Source organism: Sinohyriopsis cumingii, chromosome 6 (genome assembly GCF_028554795.1).
Source record: "Sinohyriopsis cumingii isolate HCF-2022 chromosome 6, ASM2855479v2, whole genome shotgun sequence".
In the NCBI taxonomy this organism is placed as follows: Eukaryota; Metazoa; Mollusca; class Bivalvia; order Unionida; family Unionidae; genus Sinohyriopsis; species Sinohyriopsis cumingii.
In genome coordinates this window covers 18,452,906-18,479,942 of record NC_142966.1, presented here as the reverse complement: position 1 = coordinate 18,479,942, position 27,037 = coordinate 18,452,906, and the positions used below count along the sequence as shown (strand labels likewise).

The window sequence follows — 27,037 nt, the reverse complement described above, 5'->3', positions numbered from 1 at the left end:
CTGATCAAGATCTGATAAGAAATATGGCCTCTTGAGTGTTCACACAAACTCAGTGAATCAGATACATAACTCCTGGATAATATGCATGGGTATCATTTAAACTGAACTTATCAAAGATCTGGATTACATAAACTTACATACCAACTCTAATCAAAATCTCACTGGATATATGGCTTCTAGAGTGTTTACAAGCTCAGCCAATCAGAAGCAAAATCATTTCATTAATATTCATGGCTGTTGTTTAATACTGGACTCACCTGACACAAGCTTACTATACTTACAAATCTGATCAAGATCTGACAAGAAACAGGGTTCTAAGAGGTCAAAAACTCAGCCAATCATCTACAAGATAACTAAATTAGTATGGGTGGATGTTGCTCATAACTGAAATCATCAGAAATCTTAATATATGCTTACATTCTAAATTTAATCAAATTCTTAATGGAAATATTTGGTAGATATTGCTCATGATCAAGCCCATCCAAAAACTTGATATATGATGTTACATACCAAATCTGATCAAAATCTGATCAGAAATATGACCTCAAAAGTGTTCATATGCAATATCAACATATTAATTTGCATGGGTGTCACTCACAATATAACTCATCCAAGGTCTTGATGCCATAAGCTTACATACCAAATCTAATTTAAATCTGATCAGCAACATAGCCATAGAGTGTTCACTAGACGTGTTGACAGACTGATAGACAACAGGATTGAACAAAAGGTCATACCATAAGTTCACCCGGCCTTTAGCCCGGTGTCTTAAGACATAAAATTCTTGTAATTGCTTTAAAAATCTGTTCAATTCATTTAGCTTATGGCCATAATTATGTGAATAAAATTCCAGGGTTCAAAGTTTAATAGATCTGGATGGATGTATAGAGTGATATATAGTCAACAGCAAAACAATGTCCCCTTTTGTTAATGCACTGGGGCCATACTAGTAAAGTCATACTTACTTTAATCTTCACATCTTTTTCTTCTAAGTCAATCTCTGCAGCTCGATATTTCCGGCTTAACTCATCCCTCTCAAGTAAGTCCTTATTTTCTGTTAGTTCTTTGTACTTTTTTAATTTTGATTTCATTTTCTCAAGTTCATCTTCAGCATCTCTGAGGTAACGATCTGTTCGATCATATTTTTCCTTTGTTTTCTTTAACTGTTCTTTTAACATTTTCATTTCATTATTATGTCTTTCCATCAACTGAGGTAAATCACTTTCTCGACTCTCAAAACGATTCAGTGATTTTTCTTGAATCAACTGTGTCTTCTTTAAAAGTTTATTCTCTTCTTTTAGATCACGAATTGTAGTGTTCATCTCTTCCAGTTGATTTTTGAGCTCATTAATCCTGTGTCGTCTTGCAGACATAACACGCTGTGTTATATTATCAACTTTTGGTTCCTGGCTAATTCGTCCTAAGTGACTTCTTCTTCCTTTTCCACGACCACGCCCTCTTCCTCGGCTTCGGTCTAGAATGGAAACAACATACATGGGTTAGTAAAGCAATTAAAAGACATGTAAATATGTATTTCAAATACATGTGCAAAACTACATGGAACAAGGAGTATTTCTTTCTCAATAAGCCGTGTGAACTCCTAAGTTCTGTAAAGTACAGTGTTTTTTCATGGAATAAGCATTTTAAAATTAAAACTGACTAAATTGTGCTAAATATGTTAGCATAAAAATTTATTGGTTTATGGCAGATTTTACAACACTGTTAAAGTAGACAAAAGTACCTTTTAATCTTGAAGCTGTTGGCACAATATATTAACATGAAAAAAAAAGAATACATCTGTCTCTTTTACTTAACTGTAAGCTAATAAGGCCTTATTTTGGCAACATACCATTAAATGGTATAAATCTGAAAAAGTGTCTCTTTGAAATCAGATTCAGGCAAGTTAAACATTTGTTTCTAAAGTGATTTATTTTCAAAATAAAGTAACTCATTTCATCACATCAAATTGGTGAAATTAAGAAAATATTTCAACTTGTGCCTCGGTACCAGTCTATTATTTTCAGTATAATTGACTTCCCATTCTGCATAAACAATACTGCTGTAGATTTATTTCCAACATAGGAACCTATGACTGCATGAAGTTAAAACTGATATCATATAAAATACCTTTGCAAAGCATTTGAAAAATGTGAATGTAAGAAATAGTATAGAAAAATATTGTAAAATATGTAATCCAGGGCAAAATGCTATTAAATCCTATGTAAACTGCTATAAAAATAGTCATATTACAATGAGATACTCACAGTCAGACAATTAATTTAAACTGTAGTCAAATAGTCATATTACAATGATAACCAGGCAACTAGTTTAAACTGTAATCAAAATTGTCATATAACAATGATACTCAGTCAGACAACTAGTTTAAACTGTAATCAAAATTGTCATATTACAACAATACTCACAGTCAGGCAACTAGTTTAAACTAATCAAAATAGTCATATTACAATGATACAATCAGACAACCAGTTTAAACTGTAATCAAAATAGTCATATTACAATAATACAATCAGACGACCAGTTTAAACTGTAATCAATATAGTCATATTACAATGATACTCATAGACAACTAGTTTAAACTGTAATCAAAATAGTCATATTACAATGATACAACCAGACAACTAGTTTAAATTGTAATCAAAATAGTCATATTACAATGATACTCACAGTCAGACAACTAGTTTAAATTGTAATCAAAACAGTCATATTAAAATGATACTCACAGTCAGACAACTAGTTTAAACTGTAATCAAAATAGTCATATTACAATGATACTCATAGACAACTAGTTTAAACTGTAATCAAAATAGTCATATTACAATAATACAATCAGACAACTAGTTTAAACTGTAATCAAAATAGTCATATTACAATGATACTCATAGACAACTAGTTTAAACTGTAATCAAAATAGTCATATTACAATGATACAATCAGACAAACTAGTTTAAATTGTAATCAAAATAGTCATATTACAATGATACTCACAGTCAGACTAGTTTAAATTGTAATCAAAATAGTCATATTACAATGATACTCATAGACAACTAGTTTAAACTGTACTCAAAATAGTCATATTACAATGATACAATCAGACAACTAGTTTAAACTGTAATCAAAATAGTCATATTACAATGATACAATCAGACAACTAGTTTAAACTGTAATCAAAATAGTCATATTACAATGATACAATCAGACAACTAGTTTAAATTGTAATCAAAATAGTCATATTACAATGATACTCACAGTCAGACAACTAGTTTAAATTGTAATCAAAATAGTCATATTACAATGATACTCACAGTCAGACAACTAGTTTAAATTGTAATCAAAATAGTCATATTAAAATGATACTCACAGTCAGACAACTAGTTTAAATTGTAATCAAAATAGTCATATTAAAATGATACTCATAGTCAGACAATTAGTTTAAACTGTAATCAAAATAGTCATATTACAATGATACAATCAGACAACTAGTTTAAATTGTAATCAAAATAGTCATATTACAATGATACTCATAGACAACTAGTTTAAACTGTAATCAAAAGTCATATTACAATGATACAATTAGACAACTAGTTTAAACTGTAATCAAAATAGTCATATTACAATGATACAATCAGACAACTAGTTTAAATTGTAATCAAAATAGTCATATTACAATGATACTCACAGTCAGACAACTAGTTTAAATTGTAATCAAAATAGTCATATTAAAATGATACTCACAGTCAGACAACTAGTTTAAATTGTAATCAAAATAGTCATATTAAAATGATACTCATAGTCAGACAATTAGTTTAAACTGTAATCAAAATAGTCATATTACAATGATACTCAGTCTGACATCTAGTTTAAACTGTAATCAAAATAGTCATATTACAATGATACTCAGTCTGACATCTAGTTTAAATTGTAATCAAAATAGTCATATTACAATGATACTCAGCAAGGTAACTAGTTTGGTGACCCTAACCTAATTTCAATTTTTTGTACTTACTACAATCAAATCAATTTATTTTAACATAAACAATATCAATACTATACTATAAGTAATCTTCTACCCAGAAGTGGAGAACAGCCTAAAAATATTATTACTTAACTTTGTAAATATCGCAAACAAAAGGATTCATATTCTATAAATTTAATAGTGTTGTCCCTTTTTCATCAGTGATAGTGACTTTATGTATTATCAAGTAAGACACATCCAACTTTATAATGTTGTATCAGTTGATTTGGACACTTTTTCTTTTGTAAGTCATTAATGTCAGGCTCCATTCCACAGATATATGTTCTGTACTGGGATTAATTTCTATACATAAATATTAATCCTTATTTAATCTACTGAATTAGCATTTCAAGAGGATTCCATTGTCCTGTTGGAGTTAACTGGTTTGGTTTAGCTTTGGCAATTTACCTGTATTTCAGGGTTTATATACAAACTATACACTCAAGTGAATGTCGAAGCAACTATGTAGTGGCTGATTTATATGGGGACATTATAATTTAATTGTTCTGGCATGATATCAGTTCATAGACCTGAAATTGGGAGGTCAATTTAGGTGAACTAAAGAAAACAAAACAAGAATTAAAAAAAAACATTTTTTGTTTATGATGGGAACAAAAAATGTGGGTTTAGTATCAGTCTTGGAATGAATGTCTTGATGTTATAAATTATATGTAAGTGTAATTACATTTCATGAGTATGGTCAACTCACCATATTTGCAAAAAGATTTTCATGAATGACTGATTTTTCAATATGATATTATATACCATATAATATACCATACATACTGTGCTCGCTTATAGTTAAACCTGCCTATACGTTGATCACAACCCCTCCCACCCTATTCAAATGTGCAAAAAATGGTTTCTCCCCATAACTTTTTAGTTAGTTGGGCCAAATTTTAGATGAAATTTGCCATGAAAATGAGTGCTTCTGTGCTACAAATATTTTTTTTAAAGCTCCTTCAGTTGTTTGATAACCATATAAAGTAAACTGCAATGTCCTGTAAGATGTTTGTTTATATTTGGGTTGAAGCCTAAAGAGTCTGAATGTGTCTGGTGCTTAATCCAACTCGTACCTGATTACAGTATATGAGAAAACTCTCAACCTGTACATGTAACTATGGTACTTTTGCTGAAGATATTTTCTGCAAATGTAATTTGGCTGTTAAATGAAATATGTTGTGACTGTAAAAAGTTTTTTTTATTGACAGCAAGCCATATTGTAATTGCGCTCATCCATAATTGATGACTAATTTTTTAAGTCTCACAAGTAACTGTAATAAAATATAATTTCTGATTTAATCAATTACATTCAATATATCCTGTAATCAAGATTACTTTCTGATTACAACAAGGCATATTTTAATAATAACATAAGCTGATAATTTGATCTATACTTCAAAACTAAATGATAAACAGGCATGTAGTCAAATTTAAAGAACTAATTTTATGATTTCAGTTTTGCAAATGACTTTATTAGCCTTGTTTCATGTCAGCATGCATTGTCTTTCTACAAGACATATAATGCTCATGATATCAAAAGCCCAAATATTTACACATGAAAATAAACTGAAACTGTATTTGTAGTTGAATAAGAAAACATCTCAGGTGCTTTGGCTGTAAGAAAACACAATCTGATATATGATTCAAGGTATGAATGTGAAATTAAAGGTATATTTATTGCCTATCAATAAATCTTTACTGTAGCAACCCATATGGCTATCACAGACCTAAGAATTAATCAAAGTAACAAGCAGTTCACTAGTCATTCAATTTAAACATTATGTTTAATTTTTAAGTATCTGTATGTGTTTTGCTTCAAAATATAACTTAGTTTTGCACAGACATAACCTTGTCCTTCTCAAATGACTTGTTTTGGTATTTCACAACACTACAACATATATAGGTTATTTACTGCTGAGGCAATTCAACCAAAGTGCCTTGCAAAATGTAACAAAGAGGCTGGTCCAATGGCAGGATTCAAACCTAAACTGTTTTGGTTGTGAGTCAAGCATACTAACCCCTAAGCCACTGCAGCTTCCCACTCAAAGGCATAGTACACAGTAATATATGAATTTATTAACAAGTTCACTAAAGACTTGCATGTTTTACTAACAGTAATATATTAATTTATTAACAAGAGCTATCAAGGCTGGCATGTTGTACTATCAGTAATATACGAATTTATTAACAAGAGGACAAAAGGAATGCATGTTGTACTAACAGTAATATATGAATTTACTAACAAAAACATTAAAGGCCTGCATGTTGTACTCACACAATTAAAGTAATGCTGCAAAATATCTGACCTTGACCCCAAGGTCAGCAAGCTGAGCATGTCACAGAGTAAATTACCTTTGCTTCATAATGATCCATCCAAAGTGTGAAGAAAAATCATCCAAGGGGTTTGGAAATATCAGTAAATGAAAAAAACATTACCCAAAACCTTAAAATGTTTATATGACTGACCTTGCCCTTAAAAAGAAAGCATGCATATCAATGAATGAGTTATACTCATAGTTTCATAAGGATTCATCCTTTGTATAATCAGACTCTATCAAGGAGTATAGGAAATATATATGAAAACTTGAATTAAAACCAAAAGAAACTGTCAAAGCTGCTGTTGCTGGAAATGTTACTACTATGTCCCTTTAATTGCTAACCTGGGCTTGAAAAAAATACAGGTAATCCAAATTGATTAATAGAGAGGTCACCTACTCTGCCTTAAAGAGAGTGACTGTTGTAAATGTAATCTAAATTTTCAAAAGTAATTGAAATTAAATTAATTAAATACTCTGAAAGTGATTAAGACTGTTTACAGTAAAGATACCTAAAAGAATGTTTATACAGACCTAGGCTTTAATACGAGTCATTCAAATATGTATAGCATTAGGCATGGAATTAAATTTGGGGGTATCTTACAAGAGATGGTCTCTAGCATATCTGTATTTATATGTTCATAAGAATACATTGATTATAAGGTGTGATGACCATATCTAACAAAATAGGTTGCATTCAATGTAGTATACAATTACCACCAAACTGGAAGCAAACTGCTCTGTTTAGGTCAGTCCACTAAAGAATGTCTAAACAGTAGAGCCTTTGTTCTAGTACATGATGTTGTGCCCATCAATTCAAACTGTCCAAGTTATATTACTAACAGATGTACAGTGCACAGTAAGCTAAGATTTAAACTAATGATACAGGCATATACTTTTTATATGGGTGACAACCCGTACAGAAAAATCTCACCAGTTCACATGAGTTGCTCATAAGCTGCACATGAGAACCTTGTTAGAAATGTATGCAAATTGGGTAGATTTTGCAGGCTCATGTGTGCAGTTTGTTAGATCTTGTGAGCCAAGGAAAAACTAACCTGATTCTCACGTGAGCAGATTTTGCTCACGTGAGAATCTAAATTTTCACATGAGAAAGTAGAACTTAGAAAACATTCTTTTCCATTACATACAACCATGTTTGAAAATAAAGCAGAGTTCTAATTTCTCACGTGAGTTATCACGTGAGAAACTTGGACTTTGATTCTGATTAAACACTTATTTCAAATTTATTCAAAGTTGGATTTTCTCATGTGAGTTATCACATGAGCAATTTGGACTTAAATATTTTGTGTAAATGTTGAATGTCAAGCATCTCAATTATTGTCAAATAAACATAATTTCTATTTTGCACTTGTTCATGTTGCTTTGTTGTATTTTTTAAATTTTAAAACATCTTCAACTTATTTTCTCACAGTGAGTTTTAATCTTATTTTGTCCCAACAGGCTCCTTGTATTTGAACATATTAAGGTTCATTTCACTGTTCATAAAATGAAACAATTCAGAATTAAGGTCTCGTATAACCAGACTACCCATTAAACTTTAACAGCTGTCAAAGAATAGAGTTAATAACTTGTATACTGATCGTGGTTAATGTTTAACAAAGTAATCCGTAAAAAGGTGAAATGTTTCTCTCCCCAAAATACACAGTTTACAAATATAAAAAGGAAATAAAACTTTTGCCCTAAAATGAATCCTATGTTCCATAAACATATGATGCAGCTCCTTTATTCACAAACTTCTAAAACCCCACTATAAAATTGTAAAACAAATACATAGCCACATATCTGAAGAAAAAAAACCCCACTGATGCACAGTCCTTTTGGCCTAATAAACTCTCAAGTCATTTTCCAGAAAAATTGGAGAATTACATAAACTACGTCGTTTTCTTCCATGCCTAACATTCGCACAAAAAGTCAATACAATCTTATACTTACTGAATTGTGTAATTCGGCTTATGGGTCATCCATTTAGTACGTACGCAAAAAATCTGGCAAAGCTTTACCCCCCCCACGCATGCATACTTTTTTGACCCCCCCCCGCGTACGTACGCTTGACGCCCCCTTCCCCATATTCTATAAAACGGCCTATGTTTAATCCACGCAGAAACCATAAAGGATTAATAATATTAACATGTTTAATAAAACATTGTCCACCGACGTTGAATGTCTGGCATCAAAGAAATACGCGGGGTAACATTAAACATTTTGTCTAGTGTCCGCCAAAATTCAAACGCCAACTGAACAGTCGAACAGGTTACGTATTAGGCAAATTATTATCGAGGTTTCACCCCAACCCCATTTCCTATGCATATGTACATTATCAGTATAAAAAAAAACATGTACTGTACATAAAATATTTAATAAATCCGTAAGAAACTGCCTAATCCAGTCGTGTTTGGTTGTGTAGCTGTTTCGCACTGTTTTACACGTGTATATTCTTGGCAATGGAAAATTTTGCTTATTTGCAGCCTTTTAAATGTTCTGATTGTGTCATTTCAAAGTTTATAAAAGAAATTTCCTATTGAAATAATCACAAAACAAATCACTGACGTTTCCGTTAACTTTTCTGTGACCCAGGTTATAAGAGTACACGGTGGAAGAATCGGTTTGTTAGAACCATTAGAGTGGTGTGGGTATGAAATATGTACAAGACATTACAGACGAGTACATACAGGATTCATACAAAGATTAGTAGTGAACCTGAAAAAGTGAGTACATGAAAGAGCATTGTTTTAAAGAAGAGTGGTACTGATTTGCAGAAAATCACACAAACGATTGTTTCTTTATATTTTAAGAAGCTTCTTCAAACTTTGGTATATAGTGTTCTGTCCTATCATACAAGACTTCTTGTCTTGAGAGACAATGATTTTCAAGTAGAATAGGTGATCTTTCAAGAAAGGTTCTGCTATTACAGCCTTTATCAGCAGACAGAAAGGAATTCTGTGAAATCAGATTGCTGGCTAATGGCTAAAAATTTACCTTGATGTATTATAAATGTATGCCAGTTTGGCACAAAAAGAAGTAGCTTAGCCACAAGTAGATATAAATTTAAGACTATTTTAAATTGCTACCACAATGTATGTTATGCACTTTCTAACAATTATGGTACATAGTCTTTATAGTGAGTTAAAGTGTCCAGCTACTATTATGCCAGTCAAGACTAGAGCTATGTACATGTATGTACTAACATATTTTCTCATTTTGCCCAACTGTGAAAAGCATTGACTCAGCTCTTTTAGCACTTTGCATATCAGCAGATTTGGGTCTATCCAGTTTCAGGTTGAGTATGCATACACAAATGTAGTGTAATCATAACCAAGATTTGTAAACACACACCATCACTTCACATGAATCAGGTAAGCAGTTTGAATTGTTGGGCACAACATGGTGTGTTATAGGACAAAAAAAACAAAGAATCTAGGGGTTATGCTCAGTTGATTGACCTAAACAGAACATTGCTAGCTTAAAGTTTGTTGGTAAATATATGCTGTATACTAAATAATGCAACCTATCTTGTTAAATATTATCATTGTAGTACATAACAGTCATTGCCTAAGCATGTGCTTTTTTTGAACATATTTTAACTAGTAACAGTAACAAAGATGCTAAAGACCACCTCTTCAAAGATACCAAAAAATTTGATTCCATACTTTAAGCTTTATACTGCAAAGGTACAAAACCAATAGTAATAATAATAATAATAATGACTTTATTGAAAGAAAAAGCTCATTTGGTCAATTGACCAATATTCCATGAGTCCTTCTACTATTGCATTTGTACATGTATGTAATGCACAATTTTTACAAGATGAGGTATAGAACAGTACATAATTTTATTCAGAATAAATGTAAACCTTTGACCCATGCATCCAGTATAATAGCATAACACATTTACAGAAATCTCAATGATGCACACACAACGTAGATATATCGAATTTGATAATAGCAGTATATCACTTATCAAGGTTTTTAATAACAGCGTTATCTAATGACACTACAACTTGTAAAAATTATGCATCATATAAGTGTAATTTTAAGTCTCACGGAAGACTGGCATGCTAATCAAATGGAGGTAAACTAGATGTACATGTATTTTCCTTGCAATGAGACTGAGCAGATTACATAAAGGTGGCTTTGTACAGTCTGTTGATGTCTTCCTATAAAAGAAAACACTTTGCACATGACAGACTCATCAATAAACAAATCAATAATATACAACCAAGGGATAAGACTCTAACAACATACCTACAATGAAATACTGTTTATGCACACAAATACACAAAACTTCAACACAGATATGTTGTCAGAGACTTAAAGTAACTTAAGATGGTGAAGATTTTATGTTGTACACATTTTATACAATCAGTCAGCAGATATTGCACATTATAACTTGTGAAATATTACCAACAGAATCTTTATTAACATGTCTGCTTAAGAGCCAAATGCAAGAGAAGTTGGCAAAGAGATCTGGGTCAGCAGGATGCTTGCTGTAAAAATTTCATCAATGCTAACGATTGCATTATGTTATGAAAATAATCAGTTCAAGATTTCTCTAGTCTTTACATCATCACCCAGATTTAATGGCATTATAATTAACCTACCAGTTTGTCCAGTATTAAAACAGTAAAGACTTTACATAGAGAGGGTAACTGAATTAGTTTGAAAACAGAACCAATTTACCTTCAGGCCCTCAAAGATATATGAACAGATATATAGAGAGTGCAATCCATCACTATCCATCTCACATGCCAATACATTAGTAATGTACATAAATATTATAGTCCCAGGCTAATTAGCTATACAACATGTAGACTGTAAACACACAAATCGATGAAGTTACTATAAGTGTTCAATAGTCCAAGTCAAACTCTTACATCATGCATACTGACATGTATTTATATAAAAAATTGCTGGAGGAGGCCCTGTGGTATTAATCAAGATTTAGGTTTTATCTATTCAATATACCCATGATGAAAAGCTGACACACTGCAAGATAATTTTATTTCTTTTAGGGTATTATTTTAAATACAATGGTCAGAGAGTAAATACAATGGCAACAGAGTATTACAAACTGTTTTTAAATAATTCTTTGCTTTAAAGCTTATGACTGTCATGTATGTAAGGTTTAGCATAGCGCTGATTTCTCTGCATATAAAATTATTTAAAAAATAATCTGGGTTACATTTGACTTAAAATGTATACATCATTTTGGCATTTTGTAAGTGAAGTCATTCTTGAAAAGGTAGAATGTTTAAAATATCCACCATCTCTAGGATATTTCCAGGTTGCCATACTAGTATTATGGTACAGGCTTGCAGATGAAATATTTTCTTAATAATCAACATAGAAGTATTTTCCCATATGATGTTACAACAGCCCAAATGCAGTTGAACGTAGTTCTTGTAAAAAATGACATAGTGGTGTTTTGGAATTAAATACTTTATTTTTCTTCAATGCCAAAGATAAGAGTTTGTGTTCTCTGTAATTAGACATATATGATCAGACCAAATAAACTATTGTGTTCTCTGTAATTAGACATATATGATGAGACCAAATAAACTATTGTGTTCTCTGTAATTAAACATATATGATCAGACCAACTAAACTAGTATTCTCTGTAATTAGACATATATGATCAGACCAAATAAACTATTGTCAACAAGAATATCAATAATTTTGTTCATGGAAACCACTTTTAGTTTTTCATTATTATTGAAAAGGCTCAAGTCATCCATCTTTAATTTGGCTCTTTTTTGCTTTGTTGTTATTAATGAAACTTTAATTGTTAATGTATAAATGATCTGTAAGAAATTGATTTATGGACTTGCTTTTCCTTACTTTTTCTGCTAGATTTTCATGCAAGAAGAATGAAATAGTGGTCACTCAATCAAAACTTAGAAACATAAATATTTTAAACATTTTCTGGTGTGTTAGCATAGATATAATCAATAAGGGTTTTTAATTCGTTGTTTCTTAGCAGGTTCCTTAATTAATTGGGTCATTCCAAAAGATTCCTTAAAATCAGTCACGTTTTGGCATTTCTGTTCATATAGTAAATCCTTGTTTATATCACTACGAATTAATGTTGTTTGTCATCATTCAGAACTTTTTCTATTTCTAATTCAAGATATGTAATCAAATTCATATGAGATGTGAGTGGCCTGTGTGTGTACCCAAAAGTTTTGGAATTTTGTGGAGAAATCTGTATCCAAACAGACTCAATTTCATTCAGTTCTGTATCTTCATGTGCCATGCTATAATACCATTTTTGACATAAACTAAGAGCCAACCACCTGCTGCTTTCCTGTCTTTACAGAAAGCCTCATATATCATAATTATTTCCTAACAAAAAATGTCTAAATGATTCTCTTTTAACACTGTTTCAGAAATTCCAAAGGCATGAACATTATTTTTCTGGTGATGTAATCATAAGTCTTATTTGATCTATTTTCCCCCTAATTCCTTCTATATTTATATGTCCTGTATTAATTCATTGTGCATTTATCCCTATCTTCAGTTTATTATATCCTGATTGGGCACTCAAGGAGGAATCAGTATATAGTACATGTATATTAGCTGCAGTTGTATGATTTTTATCATTGTTCATATTGTGCTCATAAGTTTGCACATTGCTAGATATTTCAAGATTGCTGTTTTTACATCTATAAAGATGTGTATTATTGACATTTTTACAACCTCTTGAAGCATGCATGTAGATTTTGTTAGAACATTTACAAACACATAGGGGCCCCGAGTGGCCGAGTGGTCTAAAGTGCTCTCGGTTACGGATCACTGCCATCTCACCTCTGTCTGCGTGGGTTCAAGTCTCGGATTCAGCTAATGTGGGTATGTGAGAAAGCTTGCCACTAGCTTCTCGTGGGAAGGTGGTTCTTTCTGGGGTTTTCCCGGGTTCTTCCTCCACCATTAATACTGGCCGCCATGTATAGCCTATCGTGTGCTGAAAAATGGCGTTAAACCCTACAACAACAACAACAACAACAAACACATAATATACTTCCACTTTCAAAACATGCATCACAATTGTCAGAGAAACGAAATGTTTAACTGAGGTCTGAAAGGAAGCATGGGCAACATTATTCATACAGTTCCCAAGGTTTGTTTTGAATTATGGGCCTCTATATCTGGATTCTGTCACACATTAAAATAATAAGTTGTCTATCCTTATTGTTACGTATATCTGATTTAATTCATATTTATTTTACTTTAATTGTTTGTCAGTTTTATATTTTTTATTCTATTATATGCTATTATAATGTAAATTTATTCACTAGAGATGATACTTTTTCAGAAAATTGTTAGACCATGACTGTTAGTTTATAAACACCAGGTGTTGATCTAAATTCTGACCTTGTTTCAGAACTTGTACCGGTAGCTATTTTCATAAACAAGTTCTATTTTATTTTAAAATGATTGGTTGTTTCCAAGGTCATGATGGGATTACATTTAAGATGTGAACAATTTTTTATTTTTTTTTAATTCTTGAGTAAAAATGATTGGTTTTAATCAGGGTCATTTTTTTGTGTACATGACATAAACACGATCATGTGACACTCCCCCCCTTCGATTTTGCAATTACTGTACATTTTTTCCATTACACACATTTGTTAGTTTTAACAGAGATGCTTTGAGAGAGATTTTTCAGTTTTGGGCTTTTTATACTGATGTCAAGTTATTTTGTTGTAGCCAGATATATAGTTCTAATTTTCTTCAGATCAGCTGGATTTCAAAAGGAATAATTCTTTTTTCTCTCGAAATATTTTGAGGAGTGCTCACACAAAAATTTCGGAAAGACATTGCTTATTAGTTTAATTTGGATTTCCAACACCGGAGTGCCATTATTTGTATTTCTACAAGAACTGTAGATAAGCACAGTAATGACTACAGCATGCGTCATTGTCATCCATCTTGGATTTTCCATCAGGATTTGAACTTGAAATTATTAGAACATTTATTACTAGGACTTTTGCAAAATAATTTGTGGACTATTCTTAGATTATTTTTGGCTTTGATTCTTGAAACTGTAAGTTCTTCTCCTTTTTTCATTTTTACAGAATTTTTCCAGGAAAATAAATTATTTGTTAAATTTTAAAAAGCTTGTTGTTTCACTCTTTTTGTGTTACTGTTTATTCGAGCCTAAACATGTAACATTATTAATAATATCTTTATTTAATTGAGGATTGGCATAAATTCTGCAAATTATCAAACAAGTTAGGATACTATATTGGTCAAATTATGTTAAATGACTCTTCATTCAGAAGTTACTAAAAGGTTTTACAGTTTTAGTAGCAGCAGCTATACATACATGATGGTAGATTGGCACCATTTGTGCAAAAATATAATCATTTCATGGCAGCAGACTTTCAGTTAAATATAGTAAAATTCTGTTGAGTGGTTTTAGAAAGAAAGACAATTTACAGCATATCTTAGTTATAGTAATTGCAGCCATTTTTGTTGGCAAATCAGCATTGTTGTTTAAATTCAAAAGCACTTAATGCCAGAGTAATTCTGTCAAATTTGGTCAAGGTCTGCTTAGCAGTTTCTGAGAAGTAAATTCAAGCTGTTTTCTTTTTTACAGTTGTTGTTGTTCTAGGGTTTAATGCCACTTTTCAGCACAAGATAGGCTATACATGGCGGCCAGTATAACTGGTGGAGGAAGAACCTGGAAAACCCAGAGAAGAACCACTGACCTACTAGAAGCTACTGGCAGGCTTTCCCATGTACCCATGCTAGCCAAGCCTTGGACTCGAACCCACGCAGACTGAGGTGAGATGGCAGTGATCCGGAATGGTCAGTGCTTTAGACCACTCAGCCACTCGGGGCCCCCTCTTTTTTTATAGTAAAATTGGCCATATTTGAGAATGGATTGGCATCATTATCGGTACAAGCGACCTTTGTGCAAGGATGATTTCTGTCAAATTTTGTCAAAATCTGTTGAGCAGTTTTTAAGAATACGTTCTTTCAAGATTTTTCTAGTTTATGTCATGGTGGCCATATCTGATAGTGGAATGGTATCATTAGTACCTCACTGAAAGCCTTCTTTGCCTGGATGCTCTGTCAAGCTAAGTCACAATTCTGCTGAGCAGATGTTCAGTAGATGTTGTTTTACGGTTTATCTATATTTAGTAATTAAAGCTATATTTGATGGGAGATCTGCATAATACAAACCAATCTATTCTAGGATGCTCTGTCAAATTTTGTCAAATTCTGTTAAGCAGTTTTTGAGAAGTCTAAAAGTTGTTTTTATATTTTGCACTGATTGTCATAGTTGATTTAGGATTGAGATGATCTGTACAAAACTGAAAGCCAATTACTATGTCAGGTAAATTTCTGTTGAGCACTTTTTGAAAAGAAGTCCTTGAATTTTTTTGTATTTTCAGTAATGTCAATAATATTTGATTGCCAATCAGCATCATTTGAACAAATTAAAAGCACTCAGTGCCAGTACACTTTCTGTCAAATTTGGTCATATTCTGTTCACTGATTTCTCAGAAGTCATTAAAACAAATGCTTCTGTTAGTAATGACTCAGTGTTGGAGGATGGATTGGCCACCAGGCTGAGTGAACAATTTGAAAGGACATTATGCTAGAATGCTCTCTGAAAATCATGTACCAAATGGCTACGCCAGTTTTGAGAAGAAACTATAAATAGCAACTGCAAATGAATGACAAATGATTGGCAAATAACAAATAATATAAGCCTCGCATGGCTTTACAGTAAGTTAGCAAAACATCATGGTCATGATACTTTTATATTTACAAATTATGATTTATTGGAAATTAATATTTTGATACATTTGTAAAAGGCAAGAATTAACAAGATTTCAGTATCTGAGAAAAAGAGTTTTGGAATTTTTGTAAATGTCAAAAAGACTGGTACTCATTTCGGTACTGAAAGATCTTGGTTTGATTTTGAAAACATTAAACTACATCAATGGCATGTCATTTCTTTCCACATGTATTTAGGATGCCAGTGCAAAATCTGCTGACATCATTTATGACAACCTTTAATTTCAGAAACAAAATGGGTGGTAATTGTGAGAAGAGAAAACATGATATAGGTTACCCATTGCCTGCACATGAATGATTTGTAACATGTATACGTTTGAGCCTTCTTTGAAACCCAAGTTATAAAACCTAAAATAATTTTCCCCTATTGCTAAATGTATATCAAAATATGGGAAAATACATTGTAAGCTCTGTGTAATTCCACATATGTAAAACTGCTGGATGGATAGAAGTTTTCACAATTATCCATATAGACTTCTTGTGACATAATCCATAAACAAGATGATTAATATAATAACTGTTCCTTTCTTTCAGAATTTATTATAAACCTTCTCATTAACTACTAGCAGCTAACTCAAAAACCTTCATTTACAGATTTTATCATTGTAGCCATCTACAACACTTTAACATATTTTGTTACATTGACTTGAGCCTTGTGTTCTTACTTTTGAGCTTGCTGCTTCAAAAAATGGAAGGCTGATCATTCTTGGAAAGTATCCAACTGTGAGATAATACTGCAAATTTTCTCAAAGTTTACCATGAGAATTTAGTTTGTTACAAAGCAAAGGTTTTCTTGTATGTGGGAGAATACAACATGAAGAGCAAATATGAACATGCTAAAATCTAAAGTATTAGCCACTGAGTTAATATCAGGGTTTCTTTTATACTTAATCTGTGTAGACCTTTCTAATGACTTCCATACCATTAGTGGCTATAATGTAATCACTTATACATCAGCATACAAGCAACAAGAGTTTGGATCCTGTCGGAGATATTCATTTGTGTGGGGTAGGGGATTGCAATTGGTTGAGAAGAAGATATTTTCAGTAATATTTGTCAAGTCTTATTGTAACAAAAAAGAGGATATATCGTGCTACCAGTTTGCAATGACTGTTACAAGTGTTTGTCTCTGCTGTGTTGCAGTAAAACTGTGTGTTTCAACAGCACTGAATATTTAACTGTATGCTTTAGGCTTTTTCTGAAACTGGCAAAAATGATAACATGCATTAAAGTTGCTTCCTATTCTAGGTATGACTCCTGTTTTTCTTCTGCTTAATTAATAGAACATCAAACTACAAAGCATATATATATATATATATATATATATATATATATATATATATATATATATATATATATATATATATATATATACATATATACACTTCAAATAGTTTTAGTTTTATAAAGATAAACGTATTTCACTTGCTGTGTAGGCTTTATAAATCCTGATTTCTGTGAAATGTGCTGCAATGGTTTCTGAGATCTGTTAGTTTTATATTTAAAATGGCACCCACTGTTAAGCTCGATCCCAAAACTATAGTTAAATACAAGGCATGTTTAGGTAACTAAATAGTGGTGATGTAGTGACCAAAGCACACAAGATATTTAAGCTAGAATGGTATAACAATGTATAATATCCAGTAACACTTGCCAGTCCTCAATCACATATGAATGGATTAAAGATAAACTTTGTTGTGTTGGAACAATCAAGCAAAGCCATAATGTTTGAACAATTTTATTAGTTTGACCTGGCACCCCATGTAATTCAGCTAATATAAGTACCTTCTATTCCAGGAATGACGCATGCATCTTTCCTGCTCATTAAATAGAAAATTACACTACAAAGCAGATAGTCTCTTTCCATGCATTGGTTGCTTAGCAGCAAGTGTCTATATACATACTAGAGTTGTGCAGTATTATCAGTATTACAGTATACCTTTTATATTTTTCTGGTGGTACATACCACAATATTTTCTCATTGTACTGGTACCTCAGTAGCTTTGTTGGTAAAGAGTTACAGAAATTCCAGAGTAATCTTGCTGCAAATTTAGTTTTACAAAGCATAATAATTTTTAAAAAATATTTAAATTTTTTTTACAAAAAGTTATATTTGACACAAATAAATTTTAAATATGACACATATAATGTTATGTATATTTGATTTAACTTATATTGGATTTAATTTAATTGTCTGTAAGTTTTAAAATCTTTTTATTTTTATTTCATTACATGTTAAGTAATGTAATTTTGTTTACTGGAATTTGATACTTTCCAGAAATTAGTTTGACCTGACTGTTTAGTCAAAAACACCTAAAAATAGAACTTTGTGTCTTTTTGCTGACCTAGTTCCTGACCTTGATTGAGAATCAAGTAAACAACTTTTTTTTAAAATTCATTCTTAATGTGTGAATGACAATAGTGAAATCGAGGCTGAGTGGGACTACTTGATTTTAGACGTAAATACTTTACGCTGTTCTCGAAATTCTGGAGTGTTGACCCTCATCTGGGAATCTGTTTTGTGTCTCAAGTTACCGTATAACCTTTGTCTATAGAGAAATTAGTTAGTCAGATTTCTAAACACTGGGACGTAAGGTGTTTTGTTTTTTCTGTTGTGACCAGATGAGTTATATTTTCTTCAAACTATTTGGATTCTAAAAGATTAATTCATTTCTCTGGGAATATTTAAGTACTCACACAGAATTCTTGGACAAAGAGATTTATTTAAATTTTATTTGGAAATTCAAACACTGGAATATTGTTTGTGGATCAACAAAGAATTGTAGACACATCCATAATATAAAGGCTACAGTATACGTCATTGCCTTCCATTTTGGATTTTTCTTTGGGACTTGAACTTGAATTCATTAGAACATCTCATTACTAGTACTTCTAAAATTTATTTCATGGATTGTTCTTGGATTTGATTTCTTAAAACTGTAAGTTCTTATTTTTTCATTTTTACATTGTTTTTCCAGGGAAATAAATTATTTTTTAAATTTTTTCAAAGCTTGTTGTTTTCACTCTTTCTTTGTTATGTTTATTAGAGCCTAAACATGTAACATAAGAATAATTATATTCATGTTTTCTGGCCCTCTCTGATAAATATCTTGCCTGGGTGTTAGCATCCCACTCAAAATTTCCCTGTCTACTGTATAAATAGTATATCTAGTAAATTGTAGGCTCAGTGTCAACATTTCCTACTTTTATCAACAAGCTCTCTAATGTCTGCACAATATATTTTACATGCTGTCAGCTATAGTGTATGTCTAATCAGTTCACTGTTGCTACAGTGTTTAGATAACAACTTATATAACAATTAGCATACACATATCAAATTAATTTGCTATAAGATACTGACCATTTCATTTTTGAGGGTAGGAGTGGCTGTGATTTGTTTTTAACTGAGATATCTTATACTTTTACCTGAAGATAATTATTTTTAATTCTCCTTTATATGGTGTTATTTTGCTAGAATTCAGAGCAAGATATTTTCACAGCTACTGATAGATGCATTTTTTGGTCTTTAAAATAGTGTCAGGACTATGTCTAAGAACACTAAGTTGTTCAGTCTTTAATATAATTGTGATATACCATTGCCTGCATTATGGTATGTTCAGAAATACACAATTTACTGCAGAACAAAGATTGTCATGGTACCTAGCCTTAATACAAACACGTAGATTACATACTTCCTTTATTTAAACATCAGCATATGTCACTTGCTGTACTGACTTTAAAAATCCCACTCTCTCTGACACATGCTCCAAGGCTTTCTGAGATCTGTCAGTTTTACATTTAAAAATGGCACCTACTGGTATGCTTGATCCCAAACAATAGTTAAAGAAGGTGTGTTGAGGTAACTAAATAGTGGTGATGTAGTGACCAAAGTACAAAAGATATGATAGAATGATATTGCAGTGTACACTGTCCAGTAACACTTGCTCATCCATTAACTTTGGTTAAGGTACAAGGTTGATGACTGAAATTGTGTGCAAAAACCATTTTTTTTCTATGGGACATTGGTCGTTGTGACTTTGAATGTTGAAATTTTGAGCTTGAAGTGGATAGGCTTCTTGCTTACTCCAGTATAAGCCACCCACAAAGTCTAGTCCAGGTCTGTGATGTTGACCTAATGTTACTGCACACAAAGTCTAGTCCAGGTCTGTGTTGTAGGCCTAATGTTACTGCACACAAAGTCTAGTCCAGGTCTGTGATGTTGACCTAATGTTACTGCACACAAAGTCTAGTCCAGGTCTGTGTTGGAGGCCTAATGTTACTGCACACAAAGTCTAGTCCAGGTCTGTGAGGTAGGCCTAATGTTACTGCACACAAAGTCTAGTCCAGGTCTGTGTTGTAGGCCTAATGTTACTGCACACAAAGTCTAGTCCAGGTCTGTGATGTAGACCTAATGTTACTGAACACAAAGTCTAGTCCAGGTCTGTGATGTAGACCTAATGTTACTGAACACAAAGTCTAGTCCAGGTCTGTGTTGTAGGCCTAATGTTACTACTGCACACAAAGTCTAGTCCAGGTCTGTGATATAGACCTAATGTTACTGCACATAAAGTCTAGTCTAATTTTTCATAATGTCATTCTCCCATGGAAGAACAGGGGGCCAGTCTGATGTGTGAAAAAGTACATATGCGTTTATTAAAGATAACCTTAGAAAATATTTGCTGAAACTGTGTGTCAGTGGGGAATATGTTTATCAATAAGCATGGGTTTTTCTCCAGGTACATTATCTGTGTGTAACATGCACATAACTGTTAACTGTACAGACCACAGATCTGTTGCTGCAGCATGTGTTGGCAGATCAGAGTCTCCTCTGTTCCATCTACTTTGAACGTCAAATGTATCACCTAGAGTAGACCCTGATCTATGAGAACACTAAGTCACTTTGATTTACAGTTAATATACCTGAAGCTCCCAGCTGGGAAGACCATTCATTTGAGGTCAGCAATATCTACTGCAGTGCCCATCAATGTTTGAAAACGCAAGTCTCCTATTGATTTAGTGACCTTTTTTAATTTCCAAGTCTCAGAGTATAAGTACTATCTATATCCATGTCAATATATATATATATATATATATATATATATATATATATATATATATATATATATATATATATATATATATATATATATATATATATGTATGCAGGAGGTTATGGGTTCAATCCCCGTCCGAGTCATACCAAAGACTTACAAAAATGGTTCTAACAGCTGCCTCACTGGGCGTTCAGCATTAAGAGCTTAGTGTTAGGACTGGTCGGCCTGGTGTCAGGATAATGTGACTGGGTGGGACACCATGTTACATGTCCACAGCATGATGCCCAAGTGCTACACATCGCTATAAACTGCCACATTACAGTCATCGTAGCGATATGTTGGGCTATTAGAATAATCTGATTAACATGATGATTGCATACTACAATTTAATGAAATTTGTTAAAAATGTCTTCCTGATCCATCAATTCCAAAAAATGGCAGGGGTACAATGAACTTTGTCATAATAAATCTTGACTGAACTCTTTAGAACTTACCAACTCATAAGAAAGACAGAAATTATGACATCTGGTGAAAAACTATACATAGATGCTTGACAATTTGGCTATGATATTTCGACATGCATGTATTTATCAACACTTTAATTGTGCCTGAAGTGCCTTACCTAACCAATACAATATCAACCATTCCCAACTTTGTGCAAGTGAGGTCCAATCAGTATCATCTACATTTGTATTCTTTTGCTTTAAATCTTGTTTCAAATGAGAATATATCTTCAGTCTGTCAACTAGGGCAGTCACATTGACAAAAAAATGGTTAGTATTTACACATATTTTATAAAACAATTGTTGTGGTTACTGTTGTATGGTTTAACACCATTTTTCAGCACATGATAGGCTATACATGGCGGCCAGTATTAATAGTGGAGGAAGAACCCGGGAAATCCCCGGAAAGAACCACCAACCCTCGAGAAGCTACTGGCAAGCTTTCTCACATACCCACATTGGCAGAATCTGAGACTCAAACCCACACAGACAGAGGTGAGATGGCAGTGATCCGTAACGGAGAGTGCTTTAGACCACTCGGCCACTCGGGGCCCCCTTTATGAAACAAAGCGATACCATTAACACATGACCTCATATTGTCATGTAGTAGACAAAAATGATGATGGTTTTCTCTAAAAACAAAGTCAAAAATTTAAAATCAATCTTGATGCTGAAGAATAATTATTTTTCTTTCATAAGCTATGTGTACATACTTAACAGACACACAGAACTTAGATGATAAAGCATTGCTTTTAATTTAAGACTGGCAAAGTTGTCAATTACCAATTTAAAGCTTATCATAATGACCGAGTATGAATATCCAACATACTGGCAACAGTAGGGGGTTTAGTGTAGCACTTACATCATGAAACATTTCCCCTCCCCCATGCTGAGAGGTCTCAGATCATGTGCATACATCATGGCTAATGTTTCAGTCCACATCTGCCCCTTTATTTCTGATAGTACTGAAGAAAGCACTGTAGTTTAAGAGCTACAATTTGTTTACGAGATAGGATTTTTTCTGTTTCAGTAGCCATGTGCACTGTCTAACGGTGTTTATGTTTGTGCTTTTGATGTGATGTGATGTGATTTGGATTTTTAACATAGCTTCAACAATTTTTCAGTCATATCGCTATGATGTCTGCAATATGGCAGCTTATAGTGATGTCTAGCACTGGGGCATCATGCCGCAGTCATGTAGCATGATGTCCCACCCAGCCACATTATCCTGACACCAGGTCGACCAGTCCTGACACTAACCTCTTGATGTTGAGCGCCAAGTGAGGCAGCTGTTAGTACCATTTTCATAAGTCTTTGGTATGACTCAAACCACTAAGCCACCGGAGCGGTTTGTGCTTTTGATGTTCTGACATTGTACCTGTACCAGTTACCACGTGAGAAAGCTATTGCTGTTTTACACAGACTGCATTTTACCTTCTTTACTGCATTATTTCTATCTGCATGAAATATTTATAAACTTCAGATTGTTTGTTTTGTTTGTGTCTGCCATTTTCACATCTAAACATTTTCAAATCATAGCTCATTTTTTAATTCATTTAAGTGGAATAATGATTTTGTAAATATTTATGTGATAAACACAAAATGATGTCTTTCACACAGGTAAATGTGCCAGCTCTGCATCAGCTTACAGTTCAGGATAAAGCAAAATCTTTTAATGTTGTTTACATAATCTGGATTGCATTTTATTGAGATGCCAAGCTTTATCTAAGTTCAAAGGTGTGAAAGTTACCACCCATAAAAATATCTTAGTTTCTAAAATAAAATGCACTTCTATATGTACTGACCGATTCCCAAATCAACCAAATCTGTCAGTAAGCAAGTACCTATGAACATAACACCCATCACACTAGATATGAAGTGTAAAGAAAATTTTCTAATAATGGGGACATAACTCTAAAGTACTAATCAGAAGGCCCAAGGATTGTGTTATAGAAATTCATACCAAGTTTCATGAAGATATCTTTTATGATTCTGGACATATTGACATGACAAGAGTGTGGTGGGCAATGGACACAATTTGTAATAAAAATGGGACTGACTTTTTGCTATTCAGATTCCCTTTTCTATGGAACAGAAAGTCTAGTCATAATACAAATGTATACCAAGTTTCATGAAGTTTCATGAAGAGAATTCTTAAAGGGCTCAGGAGATATTGTATAAACAGAAATGTAATGAATGGACTGGTGGATGGCTGAACAGCAATTAAAAATCATCCAAGGTCTTATGAGTATCAAGCTACATACCAAATTTGATTTAAACCCTGAATAATAATTACAGGAGTTATAGTGGAAATGAAAGTGGGATATATGGATGGAAGGATTGAACAAAGGACTGAAGAAAAAAAAGGATAGTTGAATGGAAGGGTGGGCAAGCCAATTTTAATATTCCTATTTCTATGAATGGTGGGGTAAAAATATGGAACTAGGGTACCATGAATGGCACATTATATGCCTGCCACATTTTTAGAATACTCCTTTATGTGGATAGCTGAAATCTGTATCCAGAAACCATATCTTCTTACTGCCATAGTGACTTCACCCACTATCTTGTTTTTGACCCCAAATAGACAGGCTTCTTCCTTACACTAAATTCAAGCCATCCACAAAGTTTGGTATCCATAGGTCATGAAGAACTCAAGTGGTTGTGCAGAAACTGTTGTATTCTTTGAGCTAGTGACCTTGACCTTTCACTTTCTGAAATCCCAAATTCAACAGAGTTCTTTCTTACCAAAAGTGCACGCCATACATAAAATTTGGTAACTACAGAGAGTGGTAAACTTTAGTGTTTGTGCAAAGAACATTTTTCTACCTTTTTTTTCTTTAAGTCACAATCACCATTACCCTTGACCTTATTACCCTGAAATGAACAGGTTCTTTCTTATTCCAAGTGTAAGGTATCCATACAATTTAGTAACTGCAGATGGTGGGAAACTCAAGTTTGTTCTCTGCACACAAGCGTTAACTGTGTAAGTAAAATTAAGAAAAGTCCGAAACCCATAAAGGTTGATTAATATTTATTATTTGTATGAAAAAGTATCAAATAGTTAAGTTATGCAGCATAATTCTTTAAACTGCTCAGCAGTAAGCACAAAGGACTTGTTACCCGAAAGGAAAGGTTTGTATCACTGTGGTGTAACTCTTGGCGAGGCAATTTACTTCAATTGTCTAAGCAAGATATCACCTTTCATATATTGCTGTACTTTTAAATGCCAGACCAAAAAATCATTTGCTTGCATGATCTGCAGTAAATATTTCTTATACATTATAATGGGCCTTAGAAGTCTTACAACTGAAAATATTAGCAGATAACAAAATAGATCGCTCCGGTTGCCTAGTGGTTAGAGCATCCACCTCGGAAGAGGGAGGCCATGAGTTCGATCCCCATACCAAAGACTTACAAAAATGGTACTAACAGCTCCCTCACTAGGTGCTCAGCATTAAGAGGGTTAGTGTTAGGACTGGCTGGCCTGTTGTCAGGCTAATGTGACTGGGTGGGACATCATGCTACATGTCTGCGGCATGATGCCACAGTGACAGACATCACTATAAACTGCCACACTGCAGACATTGTAGTGATATGACTGAAAATTGTTAAAGCTACATTAAAAATCATAATCACACACAGATAACAAAATATGTATGCATTACAATTAAATGACAATATGATGCTGATTACCAATTCAAGACAAATTTTAGGAAAGAAAATGGTTACAGATTAAGAAATCAGAAACAATTGCAAAATAATTTGGCAATATATGTTCTAAAATAAACATAAAATTATGATTTATGCAGATTAATAGTTCATGCCATGAATCTGATCATTCCAATTACAAGAAAGTTTTAATTGATGCTTTAAATGTGTATGTATGTATGTATGTATGTATGTGTGTGTGTGTGTGTGTGTGTGTGTGTGTGTGTGTGTGTGTGTGTGTGTGTGTGTGTGTATGTATGTATGTATGAATGTATGTATGTATGTATGTATGTATGTATGTATGTGTTTAATGGCATGTAAGCCTAACTCTGACTATATTAAATTATGTTCTCAAATTGGAAATATAAAAAACTGTAAAAAAAACAAAAACAAATGCAAACTTTAAATACAGTAAAATGCAAGATAAAAGTTAAATTTTTGTAAAAGGTATATTTAATTAAAAGATAAAAGTATAGAATCCTTAAAAGAATGAGTTAAAATTCTATTGATACAAGAACACAGTTTGTACTACAGTAAACTCTTGTCATAATGAACATTGCTATTATGAATTCCTCAGTATAATGAACACCACACTAGACACCAGAGAATATCTCTTTATAATGAATGACTAAGTTATCATAAATAGTTCCAAAACACCAGATCATATGTTATTGTGGCAGACTACTGTATGATTATACAAAATATTAAAAAACAATACTAGTAAATCAATAATGCACATGATATATTATACATCTGAACATATGTATACATGTCAATTTTATAATTACATGCATGGATGTTGTAACCTTTTCCTCTGTACCAAGTAAACAAAAATTAATCATTGGCAAGCCAATTGGGCTTTGCCAACATCAGTTTTAATTTCATAACAATTTAAAGACTCTAAATTCAAGTTTCTTTACAGCTACATCCAAATGTGTGTACAAAGACCACTCAGAAGACCATGCAGAGGCATCTTCAGACAGGGTCACCTTTATATGCAGGTAAATATATTTTTATGTATGAATAAACATGACCTGAATTAAAACATATAGATATATGTAACAGTCATTTCAAGTGGACTGGATCCAGCAAGGGATTGTCTAAATCTTTGAAGATATTGATGTTTTAGATACTTGGACAGATCTGTTCATCAGGAGAGTGAACAAACACGCCCCCTTTAAAAACAGACAGGATGAAGAAAGACCACCAGCCAGGCTGGATCTCCCCAGACATTTTAGAAGCAATAAAGCAAAGAGACCAACCAAAATCAGTTTGAAATCAAGCTGATTAGAGAGTTTGGAGGAATAAAGTTAATAAAATGATACATCAAGCAAAACAAGCGCACTACAAAAAAGCGCTGGATGAAAATCACAATAACCTGAAAGCTATCTGGAAAGTGTTTACAGAGTTTGGTGCAGGGAAATGTAACAGTAAAACTGAAATTTTATCATGAGGGCATTTATGCCGATAATCCAACTGACATCTGAAATATTTTAATGACTTTTTCATTCAAATTGCTGAAAAATTTGAAGAACCTGATAACCTCATCAGATCATCTGGAACTCAAAACATTTTTGTGCTAAAAACTACC

The 27,037-nt window shown here is 32.7% G+C and overlaps 1 protein-coding gene across 1 annotated transcript in view; it reads right to left on the bottom strand.

Annotated features, from left to right (window-relative positions):
* LOC149796445 (uncharacterized) overlaps positions 1 to 27,037 on the bottom strand; it is a 251,870-nt gene that overhangs the window by 198,091 nt on the left and 26,742 nt on the right. The window contains exon 4 of the mRNA XM_089960532.1: positions 966 to 1,474. Coding sequence (XP_089816658.1) covers positions 966 to 1,474 — 509 coding nt within the window. The remainder of the gene's footprint in view (positions 1 to 965; positions 1,475 to 27,037) is intronic.